Source organism: Paramacrobiotus metropolitanus, unplaced genomic scaffold (assembly GCF_019649055.1).
Source record: "Paramacrobiotus metropolitanus isolate TYO unplaced genomic scaffold, Prichtersi_v1.0 Parri_scaffold0000051, whole genome shotgun sequence".
NCBI lineage: Eukaryota > Metazoa > Tardigrada > Eutardigrada > Parachela > Macrobiotidae > Paramacrobiotus > Paramacrobiotus metropolitanus.
In genome coordinates, this window is record NW_026570271.1 from 478922 (window position 1) to 499734 (window position 20813).

Below are 20813 nucleotides of genomic sequence, written 5' to 3' on the forward strand. Positions count from 1 at the left end.
TTAATCCGGTATGCGGACGTCACCACTTGTATACAAGTACAAAATATCTGATCACAGGTGCCTTGCCCGTTGATACAGATACTGTACCAAACTGCTGAATTCAAATAGAATTCCTTTGCTGAAATTACCGAACGTTCTCAGTATTAGAGAACACAACGATTTGATTGAATGGAAAAAGTTTTCAGTATTAGAAAACTACCACAATTTTTATGAATTTTTGACTCTCAGCATTAGAGAGCGAAACTTTTGAAAGATTGACTGCCACTACACTACGATTATCCAAGCATTATGGATACACACCACTGTTTGATACACATGCAGCTGACCTTTAAGGTTTCAACCGCTTCACCGCAATTACCGTACAGCTATCCCGTTTATATGAGATACTGTAATTTTACACAAACAATAGCTGACCTTTAAGGTTTCAACTATGTTGCTGAATACTACAGTACACTGTAGCCGATTAAGAGCTCACAGTGACACTGCGTTATTTCAAATAAAATGAACGGCTATAAATTCTGCGAATTTTCTCGCGAATTTTCACTCACCGATTCCTTGCTGCCGCTGCCGTTCACTTCGTCTTTCTGGCTTGCCCGGTTCAGAAAAGAAAATAAAATGAAAGGAAATTTTGACCTCGAATGGTCTTACGGTGCTTTTTCAATCATAGACACGTAAAGTGCCGCATACACGAACAGTTTTCAAGTGCCTATACTGTTCTCAGTCCGTATTGTCACCCAAAATATATATCGCTAAGTGCGAATCAATCTATACATAAAATAAACCGGGGGACTCGGTTACCCTAGGTCAGTACAGGAACGCAGACCTCCTGCACCACACTAGTGGCTCCTAACGGACTCAATTAATGTGGGCTCTCTCGAGTTGACCACCAACCATCCTGCACCATCAAATTAATAAATCTACCATCTACAGACTTTCCGTACCATCGGGAAAGTTCGAACCTGAGGTGGGCGCCATGTCGTGAAAGAAAGTCCTACCAGTAGAATTGGGGTACAATCTCCACTTGTCCGACCACGACACAATCGGAATAGAGCTACTCTTATCTCAAACTGGTAGGAAAGTAGAAGATGGTAGAAGAAGAAGAAGATCTGGAACAAGTCAGGAACTGCTGGAACTCAGGAATCCCTGCTGAAAACACCAGTAACACAATGATACGAGTAATACTTACCTGACCTCACGCTAGATGTTAGCAGAAGCGGTAAAAGCAATGTCCATCAACCTGGCGCTACAGGGCATGAAGATCGAAGGGACCGAAAGGTCAAGGCAAACAAGTGGGATCAAGTGGGTGACCTATTACGTCACGAGACTATCCGAAGATGATAATGCACGTCGACGAGATAGAGGAATGACCCCTGACGATAAGTGAAAGGTCACTCAGAGGTCAGTTTGAACAGCCTCACTTGGAAAGAGAAGACCAGAGCAAAAGCCTGAAGTTAATCAGATCGAGTAACAAGACTCTACTTTTGTTGGGATTACAACTCTTGACATTTCTGTGGGCGACGAGCGCCTTATATAGCCCTGGGCACTCGCAGGTGCTGGCTCTTCGTACGCGCAGGTACGGATCTGAGAACAATAGGGATTTAGAAACTAGCCAATAAAAGACATCTGATGACACGTGGACCAATAAGAACAAGAGGTCAGCTCGTACAGAAGAACAAAAGGTTTAGCTACGTCAGTGACTCGCGGTCACGTCGAAATGGCAAGTCGCGGTCAAAGTTCTCTGCTGGAGGTTTCTCAGAAGTCGAAACTGAGACTCGGGGTCATGACTCAAGAAAAAGCTGTAGTAAAGCCTAAGCCGTATCGTCAAGGGTAGAAGTAGTAGAAGTAGTACCGATGTGTACTAAGGCACGCCAGTACACGTCAGTAGAATTATTACAGAAATTCTATCATCACACAGAATTATTACAGAAACAGAATTATTACAGAAATTCTATACAGAATTATTACAGAAATTCTATTCTATCATCTTCATTTTTTCAGTTGGTAGAATTATTACAGATTCAGAATTACATCAGAAACCAAAATTGGATTAGAAACCGATACCTTTCGCTTCATGCAATTAACGGCACGCCGTCCACCTCGTCCAACCGCATTTTCACGGTACATTTCGTTTCCGGCGTATGGCCGCGTATCTTATCTATTTCTACTGCGGTAACTGTTATTGATGGCTTTTGGGGATCAGTCTTTTCATGGTTATTAGGGCCGCGCTTTCGAGGTGGCTTCCGTAAGTCTTCCGCGTTAATAATCTCCCTGAGCCACTGCCTCAACTGGTCTTCATCAGTATAGTTGGCAGTCTCTACGTTCGGTTTCTTGGACAGGACGTGATCAGTGCAGAAGGCGGCTGCATGAACTCCGCAGTTGTTGGAGCCGGATGCCTGGCGCGGGACTAAGGGCAGATCAATGCGTAGTTCCTCGCCTTGACTGCATAAAGTCCACACTTGAAGCTTCACTCAGTCCGTCGGCTCCCATCTAAGAGCACACAGCACGCTGACCTTTAGTTCGGGTGCCCATGTTGCTCTTAGAGTGACGAAGTGTCTACCCATTGGGTCGTATAGTGGCTGGATCAACGTGCCCTTTTTTCAAATCATCGCGGACTTGTTGAGCTACTGTATACGGGCGGTGACATTTCATCACCTACCCAGGGCCGGCATTCCTGTAAGGCTGTTACTTCTTAACAGATTGCGGCGGAGGAAGCAAACGACATCCAGTACTCGAGCGTCCAATAGGTATCCGACCTTGCTGAGATAATGGGTGTCGATTTAACATATCGCCCACTTTCCACCTACTCGCTTAGCTGCTTTTAGTTGATCTTCTCCAATCAACGAAATAGTCTTCCGGTTCTTCTACAAGGTCGACCATGGTTCCGCGTATAAGTACCACAAATAAAGATTTGAATTTGTCTCAGTAATCCCGGAAAATACAAGTTTCTCACATTATTTCAGATTAATCAAGCACTACTACAGCAATTTTCTTTGGATTAAAAACTGATGCTGCCCAGTTCATTAACACTACTTAATATACGATAATGTTAATACAGTACAACGTGTAACAAAACATTTGTTTTGGTTTTGTAGTAGGGGTTCGGTCTGCATCATGTTTACAACTATATTTGGATTTGTTGCTACGATGCTTCCACGTAATATAACACAAGCCCAGCACGGATGAATAATGTCTTAGGATTTCGAGCATGTAAAAGGGTTAAGTGCATATGTATTAAATAATGGCACGATGTTTATTACATTAAGGAGGCACGAACAAAATAAACAGGCGTGAGCAGAACCTGTTATTTTTGCTAATGCACAGTTCGCTAATTTCAATGACAATTCGATGTAATAACACAGAGTAACAATCTGGGGATTTACAAACAGCCCATGTTAAGCTAATGGCCACCATGGTAACAAGCTTTTGAGTGACCACTGGATTGTGGGTAATGGGCATTCCAGAAAATTAATGATGCAGGAACACTCTCGACACTGAGAGGATTCTGTTGCACTTTAGAGCGTCCAGATTGGATGGGTGGAACGGTAGAACATTCGAGACAACGACAAAGTGTCGAGGACCCTTGTTACTTAGTTAGTATTCATATAACCAGTTTACGGGATCTACATCCGTACGTAACCCAAGAAAACCCAAGAAAAGCGAAGAAAGCAACCCAAGAAAAGCTAAGAAATTTACGAAACCTAAGACACCTACGAAATCTAATGAAACCTAAGAAACAAAGCAAAAAATACAGATTGCGCTAATCACTAGCTTGATTACTATTATTATTTTGGCCTGGGTTTGCGATTTTTTACTTTGTTTGCCAAAGCGATGCCGAAGGCCGCGGGCTGCCTCTGTCGCTGCGACTGTATAAATGAATATCCCACGTCCGTCTATGGGGGCCCATGGCAACAATTTCCTTTTGGGGGCCTCTGTTTACCCGTTGGGGCGCATCGATTAAGCAATAGCGTAACATTACCGGCGTCGTTGCGACGATTCTAACGCACTTTTCTGCGTGAAAATCGGCCCAGCCGTTCGGCCAATCATTCGGAACAACGCATACTCGTGTATAAGATGTTACGGATGTAGATAACTATAAAGGCGTATTGATATTTTTTTAGACCGGAAATTTTGGGGCGCATAGCAAATTATCTACGCGCCTTAAATTTTTTAGGCGCATAGCAAAATAACTATACGCCCTAAAATTTTGGGGCGCATAGAAGTGACCTTTTTTATTTCACAACACAAAGAGCTCATTTAACTTTTCGACTCCCTCCATGTTTCCATTAGTGATGCCGCATTCCACGGTGTATCTCTAAAGGCAACCGCTGCTGCAAAAATTCGTGTGAGCGAGTATCTCCGAAGTGTTTCCGCATGGGTTTTCGCCCGTTTTCCTATTTCCTTGATGGTAGCAATGGCTTTGTGTTGGACGTTTGCAAGTTATTTGGTTAACACTCGCCCTCGTCCATGTGCCTGAGAGGCACATTTAATCATTCAGAAATTCAGGGAACGTTACACTGGCAGTTGACTTCTTCCTACCTAGCTTGAATTCCTCAGAAAACTGGTTTGCATTTTACTTATTCAAACATTTAGTAAAAATAAATGACCTGAAAACTTTAAAACTACGAATTCCAACCGCTTCCTGTTGGTGAACAAATGGTAGCCTCCCGTGATTTGGCTTTGCTGCCAATTTTTCTTGCGAAGTCCTCCCTTCTTTCAAATTCAGTTTACCGAATTAAAAGTAACTCTTTCTACTTGCGTGCTTAATAAAAACGAAGAACAAAGTGTAGAAAACATTTTGGATGAATATCAGACCGTTCTACACCATATTAGGACAAATCCATGGGCTGCGCCTGCGCGGCACACAACAAAACTCCGTGTAATTAAACCATAGACGAGTGCGAGTGTTAACGTTAAAAAAGACTGTTGACCGTGTATTGCACAACTGCCGGGAACGATCGCGTTTTATTTGCCGCAACCACGCAAATTTTTTTTGCCGCAACCACGGCAAAAGAATCTAAATTTCTTGAAGTGATTTATCAACGAGTATTCCAGGTGCCTGGTAAAACGCCTCTAGTGCAATGGAGGCTGACTACGGTAGGTGTATAGTTATGCACAATAATGGTGTCGGTAACGATAGTAAGCGCTAACTGAGCGCTAAGGACATTTTTCCAGACGACTGTTAAACAACTCTGATTAAACCTGTTGAATCGGTAAGTGGGTTCTGCTTACAGCAAAAGGCACACGGTATCCGCAATCATTATTCTACACCTGTCAGCTAGGAAGGCGCTTATGAAAGGCTGCGAGCAGTTAAAAGTGCTCAATTTTCCCCAAGGACAATCCAGCACTTATGATAAAGCTGTTTTTTTTCCAGCCAGCATTGGCTTGTTGTTGGATACTGTCAAAGAATTCCGCCCGACGTGGATGCAGTAACAATCTGAAAAAAGTCTATTTTAATTTTCCTTGCACAAGAGAAAATGGCAGCTTTGCCGCTATTTCTAGTGATATTTGGAATGGGTGAGTGTTCTTTATGTTTGCAGGCCTACACATTCTTTTCTTCAAGCCAGTAAATGTATGGCCGGAAAAGATAATGGCGTCTGAAATTGCTTTTTTTTATCGAAAGTCACAAAAATATAACCACCTAATGCATTCCAGTTTTAGACTTTTAAATTGTAAGCCCAATAAAATTTTTTTAAACTGAAAATTTAGATAAATTTGACCTAAACGCTAAGAACGGATCATTTTTTGTCAAGCCACAAAAATATAACCACCCAATATGTTGCAGTTTTAGACTTTTATTGTAGGCCCAATAAAATTTAAAAAACAACTATTTGAATATTATTTTTAATGACTTATTATATTCGTAATTACGGGCAAAAATACATGGTGCCGGCCAAAGTTGAACTGGAACACCACCTTAGTGTGCTTTGTGGAAAATTAAAATACCAGTAGGCTTTTGAATCCTACTGTTACCTTTCGACATCAGTGACTGAGACGCCACAATTAGTCCAGCCAGTTGCTAGAAGCCTTCGGTGGTTACATACGAGTATCTATGGCTGGTCGAATAGGCGGAAAGGCCTATACGCATCCAACAGAACTCCGTGAGATGGTAATAAAATTTGCCTTTGCAGGCTGGGTGACACAAATTGCAACAGTAGTTACCGAGGAGATTTTTGGAATAGAATATGTGTGCATGTACTACAGTGACATACACGCTGAATGCCGCAACCACTGCTCCAAGATTAACGACGAGACAGTAGTGAACAAGATTCGCCGCCGTCGCGTATCAAAGGACATCATTCCTGACTGGGAACTGGTTAATTCAACGGTTGACCCACTATATTTTGTCAACTGTTCTGGCATACCAACTAGCAGCCAGTGGAAAAATCGTACGTAATGTTTCACATCTTACTTTTGCCGTTTTGCGTAATAATAGCTGGAGCTCCCTATTGTAGCCCATTTTGCTTTTGTGGCCAAACTCGCTCCACCCAATAAAATCTCATACCTGGGAACCTGCCTCTTTTACAACAATATCAGAAGAACTTACACGTGTGGTGCCGTTTCCTTCGATAATAAAGCCGGAGTGATTAACGCATTTGGTTCGGGTCGGTGGACTGAGACTTCCAACAAAAAGAATCCTTATTGGTCTAAGGTCGGAAATGGTGAGTTTACCGTCCGATCAGTATTAGATTATTCAAATACAAAGTATTATCAAGAAACCTACCTCTTGTAATGCTGTTGATCAACTTCCAAGAAAATTTTTTATTGCCGAACCTCGAATTTTTGTTTTTGTTGAATTACAGGCATTCAGTTCCTCGACGAAGACTGAAAGAGTTTTGCGCCAACACGACGCCGTTTTCCGGTTGTGAGAAGTGAACAATGCCGAGAATTATGCTTCGGTTTTGCTCCATCAGTGGAATTAAAATCTACTTGTTTTATTTTATCAAGTTCCCGTAGTGTGCGCGCGGATACCATAATGGTATATCATTTAATGTAATACTCTATCAAGTACTTGCAGTAAACTTTGCATATAATGTACTCGCTCTTGGTGACCAACGGTCTGCACTTGCGTCAATTTTAGACAGTCAGGCATTTACGGTGAAAAATACAGCATATCGGTCAACTAAGAGTTAAGGGAAGTGACCCGGTACATGGTACCAAATTCGTATACAAGCACGAAAACTTTCACTTTTGCGCACTGCAAAAGGCTTTTTTGCTTTGTATTAAGGCAATCGGTAGCCCGATGAGTTGTATGCTTAGGCGTGAAAATCATTTGTGCGCGCTGCTTCCGGTTTGGTATTTATGGCTATAAGAAAATTTCAAGAAGGCTAAATGTATTCAGGTGTACCAAGAGCATCATTATAAACCAATCTCCTTTAAATTTCGCATGTAAACGCACTCAAGCCAGAAGATCGTTTTTACTGTTTTACACCAAACTTTAGTGCTTTTTTCTTTAGCGGATAGCAATAACCGAATGCATGATGCAGTTTTCTAGTAAACTTTGCGACTGGTACTTAATAATATGTTTGCCCATCGTCTCCGGCTTTCGAGATCTGAATCTGCACCCTGTACAATGCAAGAAAATCCCGTTTGCAGAAAGTTGTTCGTGCTCTCTGTCTGCCAGATGTGACAGGAATGCTTCGTCTTCGCCCCATGATAAACAGCAAATCTGGCACTGATATCGTCCTCTACGACCGCTTGTGCTATTTTGGGGATGTAGCAACGGCATTTCGGAGACATTTTCCAGGTAAGCGTCCGGTAAAGTATTGTATTCTTCCTGTCGTATTTTGCAGCCGGGTAAGAATTGTTCAGCCGACTCGATTAATTCAACACTGACTTCAGGAATATCCAGTTCCATGTGATTACTGGGCGCTAAAATGTTTTGAAAAATTTTGGTTATTCGGATGCGCAAACAACTTGGCACAAGAACATGAATTACTGTAATATCCTATTTTCGTCTGGGTAGCGCCTGTACCGCTGTACGTGGTTAGCAGGACGCTATTATTAATAATTTTATTAATTTGTTTTGGTAGGTTCATCGTAAGATATTCAAAACGAACGGCCAGCCTTGAAAAATATTCCTTAGATTTTTAAAATGCAGTTTAAGCACCAAGATTTACTTTAAAATAACAAAATGGCAGTGCGCCTCGACAAACCAGGCGCACAGAATGGCATGCATGTATTACAAAACCTGCGTACAGAATTTAGCTCTGCGCCCCGAATGTTCGGGCGCAGAAATGTCAAAATTTTTATGTTTTTCCGGCGGTTGATTGTTTTTACTTAATTGCTTTAGTCTGGTAATCCTCAGTTAACAGAGAACTGCAAAATCTGAGAACCCTTGATAGCTAAATTTTTGTTTTGTTTATCCCCTTTTTATCGCCTGGTTTACTGATAAGGTTGTTCAACACATCACGGATCAGTCTGTCGGACCTTGATTTTCAGCAAAGCCTTGACCTTTACAGCAAGCTAACAACGCTGGTTTATTAAGTTCTGAGTAACAATTGTTATAGGTCATCTACTGCGGCCCGGAAGTCCACTCCATGCATAAAACTGTAGCAGAATAGAATTACAGTAGCAATGCTCTGGTATTGTACTGCATTTCGCAGTAGAAACTCAAAATATACTGCACTGTTTTTCCTCATTTCATTGCAATTACGGTACATCGTACATACATACCATTCCGGTCTTCGGTGGTGCTTTCGGCGATGCCGTTGTTTTCTTGACCAGACTCCGCATTCTCTGGGGTGTCGGACAGATATCCGCGCTGCCGGTCATCCGGAAAGACACTGTTGCTAGCAAATAATTCGCTTGCGGAGTGAGACACTGTCGCGACTGGATCATGCTGACTTTGGAGAGATAAATCTTTTTGTTTTGGGTATTCCGATATGGCCCATATGGACACTGCAGTATCCTGCTCCATAGTCGTGATGCTGACATGATTATTCTGGTCAGCACATTCCTGCGGGGAGCTGGTTGCCGCAGCAACATAATTCATAAAAAGCGGCCGGTGGCCAGGAAGTGTTTTAGGAGGAGGCGTGAAACCGGCATCCTTGATTATTTTTTCCACCCATACCATGGAAGTTTTGGCCTGCTGCTGTATTGCTCGTAAAGACCAGTTTTGTTTGAACAACTCCAGAACAACCGGCCGCAGAGCGCCATAACGCTTCTGATCTGATTCGCGAAAGATTACGGTTTTTCCAGCTGCACACAAAACCCGCTTGATGTAGTAGGGTGAAACATTGGCCTTCCGTACAATGTAGGTCCAATTGTAGCCCGGTCGAATAAATGCAAAATTATTTGCTGTTGCCATTTGTCGGATAGTACGGGTCCACGTCCCTCTCACTAGCTGTTCCAGTGTTTTCTTCTGGCATGCCTTGAGATATCTGCTGACTGCTAAATGTAAAGCATGGGTGGTTAAATAAATGCATAAATCCTCCGGAGAAACCTCCTGCGTTCCATCCCGGCTGTGCACTGGGCGTGCCCTGTGTCTGATGGTGTTGTGCAATTGTGCATTGGTCTGCGCTTGTTTGGGGAGCGATATATGGATATTCCGCCTGCGGCCGGATTATATTCATAATTGGCGATGGGAAGCTTGATTGGAACAGACTGCTTTTATCCGGTTATCTGTTATCCGGTGCCGGTTATCTTGTTCACTAAAACAAATTGCTGCGATGAGAAAACACCGGAGATTTTTTTTCTACTGACAATGACCATTGCGAAGGCACTACATAGCTTACAGCCAGCTTCTAATGAGCTAGAAATGTGCCCAAAAAAACACAAATAGAAAGCGAGCTGCACTCAGTAAATTGGCGTTAACAGAAAACTTGTAATTTGACCGGGTGCAGAAAAGATTCCCAATAATACAGAAGCATTGAAGGTGCGGTTAGGTGCCTATAGTACCATAAAAAAACTAAAAACGCCGGTTGAATTATCATATCTTTGAGGGGTAGGTACACCCAAAACAACGGTAACCATAGAGTTCCAACTTACTAACTACTTCTGCTACTCAATAATAACACTCTCCGTTACCAGGGTAGGTGTTACCGTGTTGGACGTTGAAGTTAGTCCGATTTAGAATATAAAAAATGAAAATTCTTTGTCACCCGGCTCCATATAATAATCACGATCGACTCCATTATCGCTGTAAGGTCCATCGGTAATTCCGGCAGCTATAGGTAATAAATTTATCTTCCAAATCAGAATAACGATCACTCACATGAACAGATTCAGCACCACTTGAAGACTTCTGAATTTTTGACACCATACGGAAGTAAAAACAGAATAAGTATCCGTACGTATCCGTATCCGTTTTCAGGTACCGTCAGCTTGTGGAGTCATGAGAGGCCATAAATAAAAAGTCATGAAAAGATTACCGAGAAGTGATGTAGTGCAATGGTGAATTTATTGTCTTCGTGCAACGGAGAAACGCTTGTTTTACAGCAGTTGACAGCAATCAAAAATTGGACGGTGATGGGCATGATGGGATACAAAGACAGTTTTTGCAATTTGATAACACCAACATGAGAGCTACTAGAAAACAGATACCGGAATTAATGAAAATCAAGATGGAAGTTCGACTATAAAGAAATTTATTCGAAAACTGAAGTCGCAAGTGCGTACATTAACGCACAAAAAACCAGAGGCAAAAGGCTGATCTTCAGCGCACACGGACGGATGGATGTCCATTTTATAAAACTTATTTATTTGCCTCTACGTTGCAAGGTCAACACAGCCACTAAAAAAGCAACTGGTTTATCCAGATTCTGTTACCTTCAAACCCGACCCGATTCTGTTACCTTCTGATCCCGATTCTGTTACCTTTTGTTACCTTTACTGTTATCTGGTTTATCCCGATTCTGTTACTGTCCCGTACTACGGCGAATGCACCTTGCATGTTCGGGCTGCAACTTCGTTACTATCTGATTTGCGAGAAGCAGCCGGACTATAGCATATATGCACAAACTGCTAGCACAAACCACAGAAAGTAATTAAAATGCAATTAAAACTGTACTACCCTATCTAGGAAAGGCAGGTTCACCACAGGCTGAGCAAGTATCTGTCATCCAACGCCACATACCCTGCCAACTTTTGATTCTCCGCGGCTCTCGCTATGCAAGGTGAGCATTGCTAGAGTCACTTCCGGGTACATTACGGAATGTACGGTACAAGACTACAAGCGTATGTTATCGAAATTCCCGGGTCAGCATGTATTCGTTGCCGTTTTAAAAGTAAACGCAGAAAAAGACATATGGTATCCTCCTGCGAGGAGCGGCATTGGTAAGGTCTGCGGTAACGCCGGTAAGGTCAGGGTTTTTCCAGTTTGATGATGCCGAAGGTGCTCGCTCCCTCGGTGTAACTTTCCATGGAAAAGTCAGGTGAATGAATAAAATCCTCCGCCGTCAATTTTTGTTGGTACTGCTGGACCGAAAACTTGTGCGCGTCGCACAGTGTCCTCAGCCAGACCGACTAACATTCCTTAGATGTCATTTTCCGCCGCAAAAGTCATCTATGTATCTGTGCACTCGGTACGGGCGGCGGCCTGACCAGATAGTTATCAGTGTTTCTGACTGTCATGTTTCTTTTTGCCTGTAATAAATTCTGTCATAGCCAGAATGAAACGGGTCGGCCAACTTCGCCTTTGCCGTCCATTTGCCTTTGCCGTTTCAGTTTGCCGTTTTCAACTTTACCTTTGCCTTTGCCGTCGGAAAAGCCGTTAGCATTCCAGTTTGCCGTTTCAGAACGCCGTCTGTAAATGCCTTTGCCGTTTGAAAAACGAATTACCGTTAGCACACTGCCATTTCTAAATTTTTTTTGCGGGTTTCCGGTTTCCGGTTTTTCACATTATTCTGCATACGTTATGTACACTTCGCTAAAGTTTAAACTCCTGATATTTTTGTTTCTGTGTACACCGCCATAATTAAGTTTCAGAATGTGCAACAATGGATATAACGTGATACTGCAACAGTATACACATAACAGCATAATCATTACCTGGAACAGCATAATCATTACCTGAGTACAGAAAATGATTACGTTAAAGTTACCGGCACACTTTGAGTTTCCAATGTTAGATGGTAGAACAATATATTTTGGTTCTATGCTTCGACCCCAGCGTGCGCTTTATGCATGTCTTTAATCTAATGTTACGGCTTTCTGCCGACCATTTTACACTTCAAATTACCATTGTTGTTTTTGCGCTTAAGTTTCCTGATATGTTTTATCTCATTATGTTGTTTGACTTCTGCGTCTGAAGCCTAGAGGGAGCAACTGCTCTGTGCAAAGGATAATAAGGTTCCATTATTATTATCATTATTTTTAAAACTTTTGCGGAATGTGCATATACCGTATGCAGAATATAGTGAAAAACCGTGAACCCGGAAACCGGCAAAAAAAGTTCTGAAATGGCAGTGTGCTAACGGTAATTCGGTTTTTAAACGGCAAAGGCTTTTACAGACGGCGTTCTGAAACGGCAAACTGGAATGCTAACGGCTTTTCCAACGGCAAAGGCAAAGGTAAAGTTGAAAACGGCAAACTGAAACGGCAAAGGCAAATGGACGGCAAAGGCGAAGTTGGCCGACCCAATGAAACCGCCGGCCGAAAAAATTAAATTTTCGAAGTCGGCCGCTTACTAGTAAATTCGTACAGAAATTCATTCCCTCGTGGCCTGTGGCCATTATAGCCATCATAAACAAACATGTGATACCTTTAACGTGCACTGATACGGGTCATAACCGTGGGATGAAAAGCTGTACAAACGCGCTATGCTAAAGACGGTGGAAATGAAAGGGTAGGCCTACTTTAACACCTGTGCCGCCCCTCTGCCGTTTCAGTTTGCCTTTTTCAACTTTACCTATGCCTTTGACTTTGCCGCCGTCAAAACATTTACCTTTTATAATTTATCGTCGAAAAATACCGTTCCGAAAGCCTTTGCCGTTGATTAAGGCCGTTAGGAAATGAATTAACGTTGAAATTTTACCGTTCTTCTGTATATTTACTTGTTACACGTTTTAAGTAAACAAAACTTTACTTACACATACAAACGTACAGTACATCGATAAATGTGACACATTATAAATTATTCTTATTGTTAAATATATTGTACGTACACATGCAAAATAATGCGAAATTTTACGCAGTTTCACTATTGAGTTCCCTGCAGATGGAGTTTCGCATTACATGTATAGCGAGAATTTCTTTGTACGCAAACCAAGATACAGCACGTCCGCGTTGCACCACGCTGTTACAGTGAAGTGAATGAACCAGTAAATTTTGGTGAACGCTTAGAGTTCTTTTTGCATGTATTTTTGATCATCACATATACCGGTGCATATATTTAAGTTTCTTTACTTCAATTATATAACAAGTCAATAAACAGAAACACCGTAAATTTCGCATATGTACGAGTAAGTACAATTATATACTACAACAATAATAATAATCTTTTGTAATATGAAACATTTATAAAATTAATATGGCACATTAGAAAAGATTACAAGAGACATTACAGAACTTAACGTACACGTACAGTACATCGACAATTATCGATGTACTGTACATGTACGTTAAGATTTGTATATTTAAAACGTATAACAAATAAATATACAAAGAAGCATTTGGGATTATTTTAGTACTCGTATTAATTTTATGAGCAAGTTTATGTGAACTATTTGGGAAATTCAATAGAATGCTCATGCAAAAATATCAGAGAATGTTTTCCTTGCCAGATTTTATAACCGAATGTTTTCATCAATAAATTTTGTTGTTCGAGTTTTCAAAACTAATCCCACCGGTATTCGACAGCGATACAAACAAAAGCAATCACGTCTTCAATCGTGTACTCGTATCTGTATCTGTAGATCAGTTTTCGAATAGCTTTTGATCTTACACTACTTGTACTGCATCCGGATGTTCACAAATTTCATTACACATATGACATACGAGGGTCACTCAGAAAGTAATGATAATCGGTATCAGCAAATAATCATATAATTATGAACTAATTTTTTAAAAACTGTAGCATTCATAACTAGATCATAGGGCAATGGCCGTGGCCATACCGCCTACGGCTGGCGACTGGCATGCATCTATGCGCAGTCGAGTCGAGCTGTTCACTGCACTAGTCATTAAACATGGCTAATTTAACGAAGCGCGACTTTCGTGCTATCATCTTAGAAAAATTTTTAGAAAAGAAAAGCGCGCGCAGTTGTCATGCTGAGTTGAAAAGTTTGCACCCTGATTCTTCTCCTTCTTATCCTACTGTTGCGCGTTGGTTCCAGCGATTTCGCACTGAGCATTTTGACCTCGACGATGGTGCCAGAACTGGAAGACCTCCTACAGCGACCACGGCGAAGAACTCGGACGCAGTGAGAGAGCTGATCGAACACGATCCCCATATTACCGTCAGACAGATAGCAGAAGAACTGCAGATATCGGAGGGAACGGTTTGTGGGATAGTCCGCAGTGAGCTTGGTCTGCGCAAGGTTTGTCAGCGATGGGTCCTCATTTATTAACTCCTGCCCAGATGGAAGTCCGCGTCGAATTGGCCCAGAACATCTTTGACGTTATTTCGACCGAACGCAAATATGACGTGTACACAGAGGATGAATCCTGGTTTTCATACTATGATCCCCTAACGAAGCAGCAGAATCAAGTTTGGATCGGAAACGACGACCCCACCCCCACTAGTGTCAAGCGTTCCAGGAGTACCCGTAAGCTGATGTACGCTTTTATTTCCAGCAGGCGTGGCGTTTTTCTGAAATCGGCTCTACGGCGTGGCACAACATTGAATTCACAGTGGTACTGCGCAAATGTTCTTCAGCCTTTCTTTGATAAGTTCAGAAAAAAGAGACCCCAAAGCCGCGTAAGGAAGATCATTTATCACCATGATAATGCACGTCCCCATACATCGAATGCCACAATGAATTTTATCTCGGCATCGCGAATGAAAATCCTCCCACATCCACCATACTCGCCTGACCTGGCACCTCACGACTTCAAGATTTTCCCAACGTTGAAGAAATTGTTACGTGGTAAAAGTTTGAAAATGATGAAGAACTGGAAGAAAATATCAATACAGCGATCTCTAATTTACCACCTAATTTCTTTTCGAAAATGTTTGATGAGTGGCAGACTAGATGTTTGCGTTGCATAGAGATGAAGGGGCAGTATTTTGAGAAAATACGAGGAAAGCGCTGATGCAATAAAAAATCGTGCGATAGTTATCATTACTTTCTGAGTGACCCTCGTAATATATAGAAAAACAAACGGAAAAATGAACAATCCCATATTTTCCAAAACAAAAAAAAACAGCAGTAAATATTCTGATTCCGCTAATCGAGACCTTTAATAGAGTGCAATTCACAGTTCTGCGACGCAGCTTGCGTTTGGTATTTAATAACATGTCTGCCAACCTTCGCCGGCTTTCGGCTTTTAAATTTACATCCAGTACAATATAGAAAACTCCCGGTGGCATGGAGCTGTTCGTGCATTGTGTCGGCCAAATGTAACAGGAATGCTTCGTCATCGTCCCAGGACAAACGGCAAACCTGGCATTGGTATCGGCCGCTCGTGGTCGCATTTTCTTCAGGAGACGGAAGTATTCCGGAAGGAGTTTCCGCGCAGATGTCCGGTAAAACAATGGAAGATTCTATAATTTTTTCCACCTGGTTTACTTGACCAGGAGGAATTTGTGGGGGTTCAACTGCTATGGCGACACCAGCTGCTTGATTTTCCCTCTGTTTACGACCATCGGACTCTAAATTTCCAAAACAATTATTATGCTTTGATTGTACAACTTACAATTTCTAGTCGAAGGCGATCCAGTCTTCCTATGGAATTTCTGTACGAGGCTTGCATGATAGTTTTTCCCCATATTATTAGGGAAAATGTTTAGTAAAAAACTTCGTTTAAAAAACTTTAAATCATTTCAAACAGAAACTAGCCCAATATTTTAGATTTTGTAGAGGAAAATCTTACAGTGCAACCAGCTGCTGTACGTTTCCCGCACAGATTCAATTTTGTTCCCTTCCGGCTTAACTCGGTACGGAAATGAGTAGTTTGAGGATTAAGTATAATTTGCAAGTAAGAATTAATTCGATAACTAATTGTGACGAACGTAGATCACTTCTCTAGAAACAGCAGATGGCTTAAACTGAAAGGTCGTAACAACATCTTAAGAACCTAACGGGAAGTGAAGAAGCGTCATGAAATAAATTGTCGGTTTGCAGATATACCATGGCAGTTGTTACTGTTTTTCCTATCGAAAATTTGAACTTTTTTGACAAATACCTACTCGACCGAAATAATAATATTTCAATTTCACTGAAAATTTCATTGATAGTGCCATTTCATTGATTTTCATAGGCTTTAAATATTGACATTTAGTTCTTAAACTGTCTAGTAGAATAAAATAGCGGCTTAAAACCGACATACCGCTTCCGGCTGCAGCGATACTGTTGTCTTCCTGGCTAAGCCGTACATCTTTGGTGGGGTCGAATACGTCTTCCCCTGCAGATCATCCAATGCAATACTCATAATAGAACGCGCTTCACTTCCAGAGCTGGAGGTATCATTACGGACATCTTCGGCCGCCGTCCAATCAAGCTGGCTTCCGATCCATGGTTCTTTTCGTTTTTGACCACGTGACACGCGCCATACACCATCCTGCTTCTTAATCATGACGATCACATTTTTATCAACGCCTGCGGATTTTAACGGAGACGGTTGCACACGGGGAGGTTTTTCCCGGGGAGAGCGCGTTTTTAGCATTAGACCCGCGTCCTTGATTATTTTTCCCACCCAGAACATTTTGGCTTTAACGTGTTTCTTTATCGCGTGGTGGGACCAGCCTTGCTTAAACAGATCCAGAACAACCGGGCGCAATGCGTCGTACCTCATTTGATTCCGTTCGCGAAAGTTTCTCCCCGCTGCGCACAATAACTGCTTAATGTAGTAGCGGGACACATTGGTTCTCCGTATAATGTGAGAGCAAGAGTGACCTTGGTCGAATAGATCAAGGATTTCTTGAATAACGTCGGGAGTAATGTTGTACATGTCCCGTGTCTTGACAGTTTCTGATTCTTTCCCTGGTGCGCCTTGGGATGTTTCAATGCTAGATAAAGGATTAAGCAAGTGCTGATTGGCATCCGAACGGCACTTTGCATTCACCTGTGGGTGGGTGCAGTAGTCTACACTGTTGTCCCGCTCCCTGAACATTCCCGTTCTCCCAGCTGCGCACAACACTTGCTTAATGCTGTAGCGGGACAAGTTGGCCTTGCGCATAATGTAAGAGCCAGGATAACCTTTATCGAATAAATCCACGATTTCTTGCTTTTCTTTCGCCGCCAGCTCCCATATTTCCCGTTCTTTGACGCTCACCATTTCTTCCGCTGGCTCGCCCTGAAATTTTTGAATCCTAATCGTCGATTGTCATTGACCAAATGAGCGCCGCATTGTTGCGGGGAGATTCTCGGCAACTGAATGGGTGTAATATTATTCCTTCAATCGATCGCTGCCAGTTGCGTCGGTTCACCCGGAAGAGAAAATGAAAATTCACCAGCGGGACCGTTTTATTCGCCGATCAACACAATGGATATTGACCGGGATGCAGGCTTTTGTGAACCGATATGGAAAAGCCTATGCCACATCAGTGTTTCGTGAGTTACTCAGCCGGTGCGTATCACTATGTCTGATATCTGGGAACATTCTTATAAGGTACACAATGTCATATAAACATGCGATGCTGTGCCCAACTACCCATGGCTGGGCATGCGGCAACTGTTGTCTATAATATACAATCGCGAGTAGTTCCAAAGTGCTAGCAGTACTTATCTCCGCTGCTGCTCAGCATTCTTTCCTTCCTTTATTTTGCGCAAAAACTTCGTGATGCAGTCCTAAGCGGAGGAGATGCGATTTATTAACGGTATGTATGTTTAAAGCAAATTAGCTGTACAGAAAGCGGCGTAAGTATGTTACTGTACTGTGTATTCTTAAAATAATTTAGCGCCGCTGAAACGAGGCAGATACAATCCCAGAGCGCAGTGTTCACGTTAATGTATCTTCAAGGCTTTCACAACGCAGTTATCTAATCCACACCAGCCGGCGGTATAGGTTAGATTATAAAGTGAAAGTTCTCGTGCATGTACAAGGATATGGCGCCATGTACTTGTACCCGGTTAATTCCCTTAAATACCAGACTTGACACAGCAAATACACACAGTGACTCACGACTTCACCTTTTTGGGATAAGCGTACCGGTGCAATGTGAACGCGATCCGATATTACGTTACATTCACAATTAGTAATATTAATATAAAACTCAGAAATGGATCTTTAATAATTTGATAACATTATAAAAAATTTCTAAAAATTCTTGCAATAATAAAGCGAAGTTGGAGTTCATTGTTAACTACATGCATTGTGCAAAAATTCGCCTGTTAACCATGCCTGAAATATTAAGCTACGAGTAGCTGTATTAAGCTAGATCCCGGGTGGCCCAAAAAAATGGCGGTCTCAGTTTTTGTTTTGCTGTGCGCGAACGAACCACTTGTCGTACGAGAAAGTTTTTGGATTTAATAAATTACAAATTTTATTAGCTACTGAACGTGAAAGAACTTATTTTGAAAAGTTGTGACACGATCGCGAAAAACCAAGCCAACTGAAATCGTGCGGAAGCATATCCTGATCCAGCTATTGAACTCTAAAATTTGGTGTCATTTGTTATGCATGCTAAACATTTCATTTTTTTCAATTGTTTCATCTAGAGAAGGTCGTTTTTTATCAGCATAATAAAAGCGGTTTCCATAGTGCACGCAATGGGGGAGCAATCATGCAATGCACTCAACTCACTTTTTGAAAGAATGCCGATTTTTTGATTAATTTTTGATCCATTTTATTGTAGTTTTTTATGCATGACAGGCTGCAACAAAACGGGTCAATTTAGCTGTTATGTATAGTTAAGGTATTGCTCTTATAGAAGCAAGTTTGATTGAGATTCGCTCTTGCAGGTTGATGAGAAATCTATTTTTGAAAATGCTGATGTAGGATTTCACGAAAGTTAAATGTGCGGCGCTCCAGCTTCCCAGTTTCTGGACCGAATGCGGTTACCAACATACCGTATCTTTTTACGTTAAAAAAAAAACAAGAAACAATCCCTCTTTTTGAAATACTAAAGTGACAAACTTTAACCTACTAAGCTAAATAACAGCAACTTTAATGCGCTAATGGGGAAATCCAAAATTTCGGTTCTGGGACACCGGCAAAATTCACCTATTTTATTAAAATAAATTACGAAAAGGTTAAATTTTTGTTTATGTTAAGTACATTAAGCAATTCTATGTCTTAAACATTGCTCTTTCGAAAAAAACTAATGTGGCAATCGGACGTTGGGCAGGGCCAGTGCACAATGGTTAACTAGACCGCCATTTTGTTGGGCCACCGGGTACATGTACTGCATTTAACCCTGTTGCTCGTTTGAAAAAGCTTATTAGACGTACATACGGTAAGTACTCTGTATTTTTAAACTCGTTGTATTTCCACCGATTTATGAGCAGCATCGTCCGTTGGTTTTGCTTGAACGCTAGCGTTTATTATGGGTTTCTCAATTATCAGGTAGAGTCTTTTTTATCCGCGTTGCGTTTGGTTTGACATTTTTGTTGTCAAAAAGTGAAAACGGCATCTTCATTTTTTGACAAAATTTATAGCAGTCCTAGCAGCAGTAGGTAACGCAACCGATTACATTTGCTACATTTATAAGGGTCCGACACAATGTGTTACCAAAAACTGGCGGTTACATTACAGTCATGAATCGACTTGGATTAAATATAATATAATAAATGGGTTGCGAAAGAGTGCATTTCTACTGCGCACCGCAGGTAGCATGATTACAAACAGCTAATCACAAGGAACCATTATCACTTACTTACTATAACCGTTGAAAAAGATACACTCCACATATACATATAGACATCAATACATGTACAGTATATTAATCCGACGCAGGGATACATGAAAGACTTTCGTCAGTAAACCGCTTGTATGGGATAATAATAATCCAAACATTATTTCACACAATATCGTCCAGTTTTATAATTTTTCAGCATCATTCTTAAACAAAAAATGAATGATAATGTCTTCAGTCGGCGTAAGGTTGAAGGCATCAGGGCCCAAAAACGACCAATACAATATACATGAACGACACGATTGAAAATCGATGCGAGCTGTATTAATTATCATTACTCACAATGTCCAAGCGGAGACTGCGGTCTACACTCGAGCATGTATGCCGTACTCTGTACTTCAGTTTCTGCAGTCATGAATAATCGGTCGCTGTCCTATTTCTCCACGTAGCTGTATGAAATGCGCATGCAGTACTTTCTCTGTTCTGTAGTGTTTTACTAAACACGTTGGCACCAACAGGAAACGTGATCAACGTTGTTAGTGTTTTCTCTCATGTAAAATCTTCCTATGATCAACTTAAAAAGAGAAATCTGGAGAAATTCACCCGTTATTAAACTCATTTTTCAATCTCATTAAAAGTTTAAAATAGAAAGCTCTGTTCGAACCAATCGAGGATCCGGCACGACGTATGGGATGGTCGCGTTGATCGAGTTCCAGCTGGGCGGAAACCCAGTGTGAGGGAGATAGATTGTTTTACAGAGCATTCAGTGCAGCTCGTCACGGTTCGGTAACCTGCCGGTTATTGTAACCGGAATCGCGTCGATTTGCACGCCACTTTAAACCGGTTGTAGTCAGACGTAAATGATGTCACTTGTGGATGTCTTTAGTGATGTACAGATGTGATGTGTGTTGTGGATGTG

At 41.6% G+C, this 20813-nt stretch overlaps 3 protein-coding genes across 4 annotated transcripts; 1 reads left to right on the forward strand and 2 right to left on the reverse strand.

Moving 5' to 3' along the window:
- The first annotated feature begins 5286 nt into the window (after nt 1-5286).
- Nucleotides 5287-7106, forward strand: LOC129592319 (uncharacterized). The gene is made up of 4 exons (XM_055488332.1): nt 5287-5514; nt 6129-6386; nt 6453-6659; nt 6801-7106. The coding sequence occupies exons 1-4, from the start codon at nt 5475-5477 to the stop codon at nt 6824-6826; spliced, it is 531 nt and encodes a 176-aa protein (XP_055344307.1). The 5' UTR covers nt 5287-5474; the 3' UTR covers nt 6827-7106.
- Nucleotides 7107-7367: 261 nt separating this feature from the next.
- LOC129592323 (uncharacterized) lies at nt 7368-10174 on the reverse strand. The gene is made up of 3 exons (XM_055488335.1): nt 9988-10174; nt 8674-9650; nt 7368-7869 (listed from the first exon to the last, which is right to left on the reverse strand). Exons 2-3 carry the CDS (start codon nt 9305-9307, stop codon nt 7451-7453), a joined length of 1053 nt encoding a protein of 350 aa, XP_055344310.1. The 5' UTR covers nt 9308-9650; nt 9988-10174; the 3' UTR covers nt 7368-7450.
- Nucleotides 10175-15313: 5139 nt separating this feature from the next.
- On the reverse strand, nt 15314-20220 carry LOC129592282 (uncharacterized). Of its 2 annotated transcripts, none has more exons than XM_055488276.1 (3): nt 19920-20220; nt 16429-17888; nt 15314-15751 (listed from the first exon to the last, which is right to left on the reverse strand). In XM_055488276.1, exons 2-3 carry the CDS (start codon nt 17374-17376, stop codon nt 15701-15703), a joined length of 999 nt encoding a protein of 332 aa, XP_055344251.1. In that variant the 5' UTR covers nt 17377-17888; nt 19920-20220; the 3' UTR covers nt 15314-15700. The 2 variants fall into 2 exon arrangements, with proteins under 2 accessions (XP_055344251.1, XP_055344250.1); XM_055488275.1 differs by having other exon boundaries at nt 19916-20220.
- Between the last annotated feature and the right edge of the window lie 593 nt (nt 20221-20813).

What these genes read in the sequence shown, in the direction of transcription:
- LOC129592319 (XM_055488332.1), top strand. Translation starts at nt 5,475, where the DNA reads ATGGCAGCTTTGCCGCTATTTCTAGTGATATTTGGAATGG. An exon ending in TAGCAGCCAGTGGAAAAATC is followed by an intron (nt 6,387 to 6,452) that starts GTACGTAATGTT and finishes TCCCTATTGTAG; the next exon opens with CCCATTTTGCTTTTGTGGCC. An exon ending in TTGGTCTAAGGTCGGAAATG is followed by an intron (nt 6,660 to 6,800) that starts GTGAGTTTACCG and finishes GTTGAATTACAG; the next exon opens with GCATTCAGTTCCTCGACGAA.
- LOC129592323 (XM_055488335.1), bottom strand. Translation starts at nt 9,307, where the DNA reads ATGGCAACAGCAAATAATTTTGCATTTATTCGACCGGGCTACAATTGG. An exon ending in CACCACCGAAGACCGGAATG is followed by an intron (nt 7,870 to 8,673) that starts GTATGTATGTAC and finishes AAAACATTTTAG; the next exon opens with CGCCCAGTAATCACATGGAA.
- LOC129592282 (XM_055488276.1), bottom strand. Translation starts at nt 17,376, where the DNA reads ATGGTGAGCGTCAAAGAACGGGAAATATGGGAGCTGGCGGCGAAAGAA. An exon ending in TATCGCTGCAGCCGGAAGCG is followed by an intron (nt 15,752 to 16,428) that starts GTATGTCGGTTT and finishes TTGGAAATTTAG; the next exon opens with AGTCCGATGGTCGTAAACAG.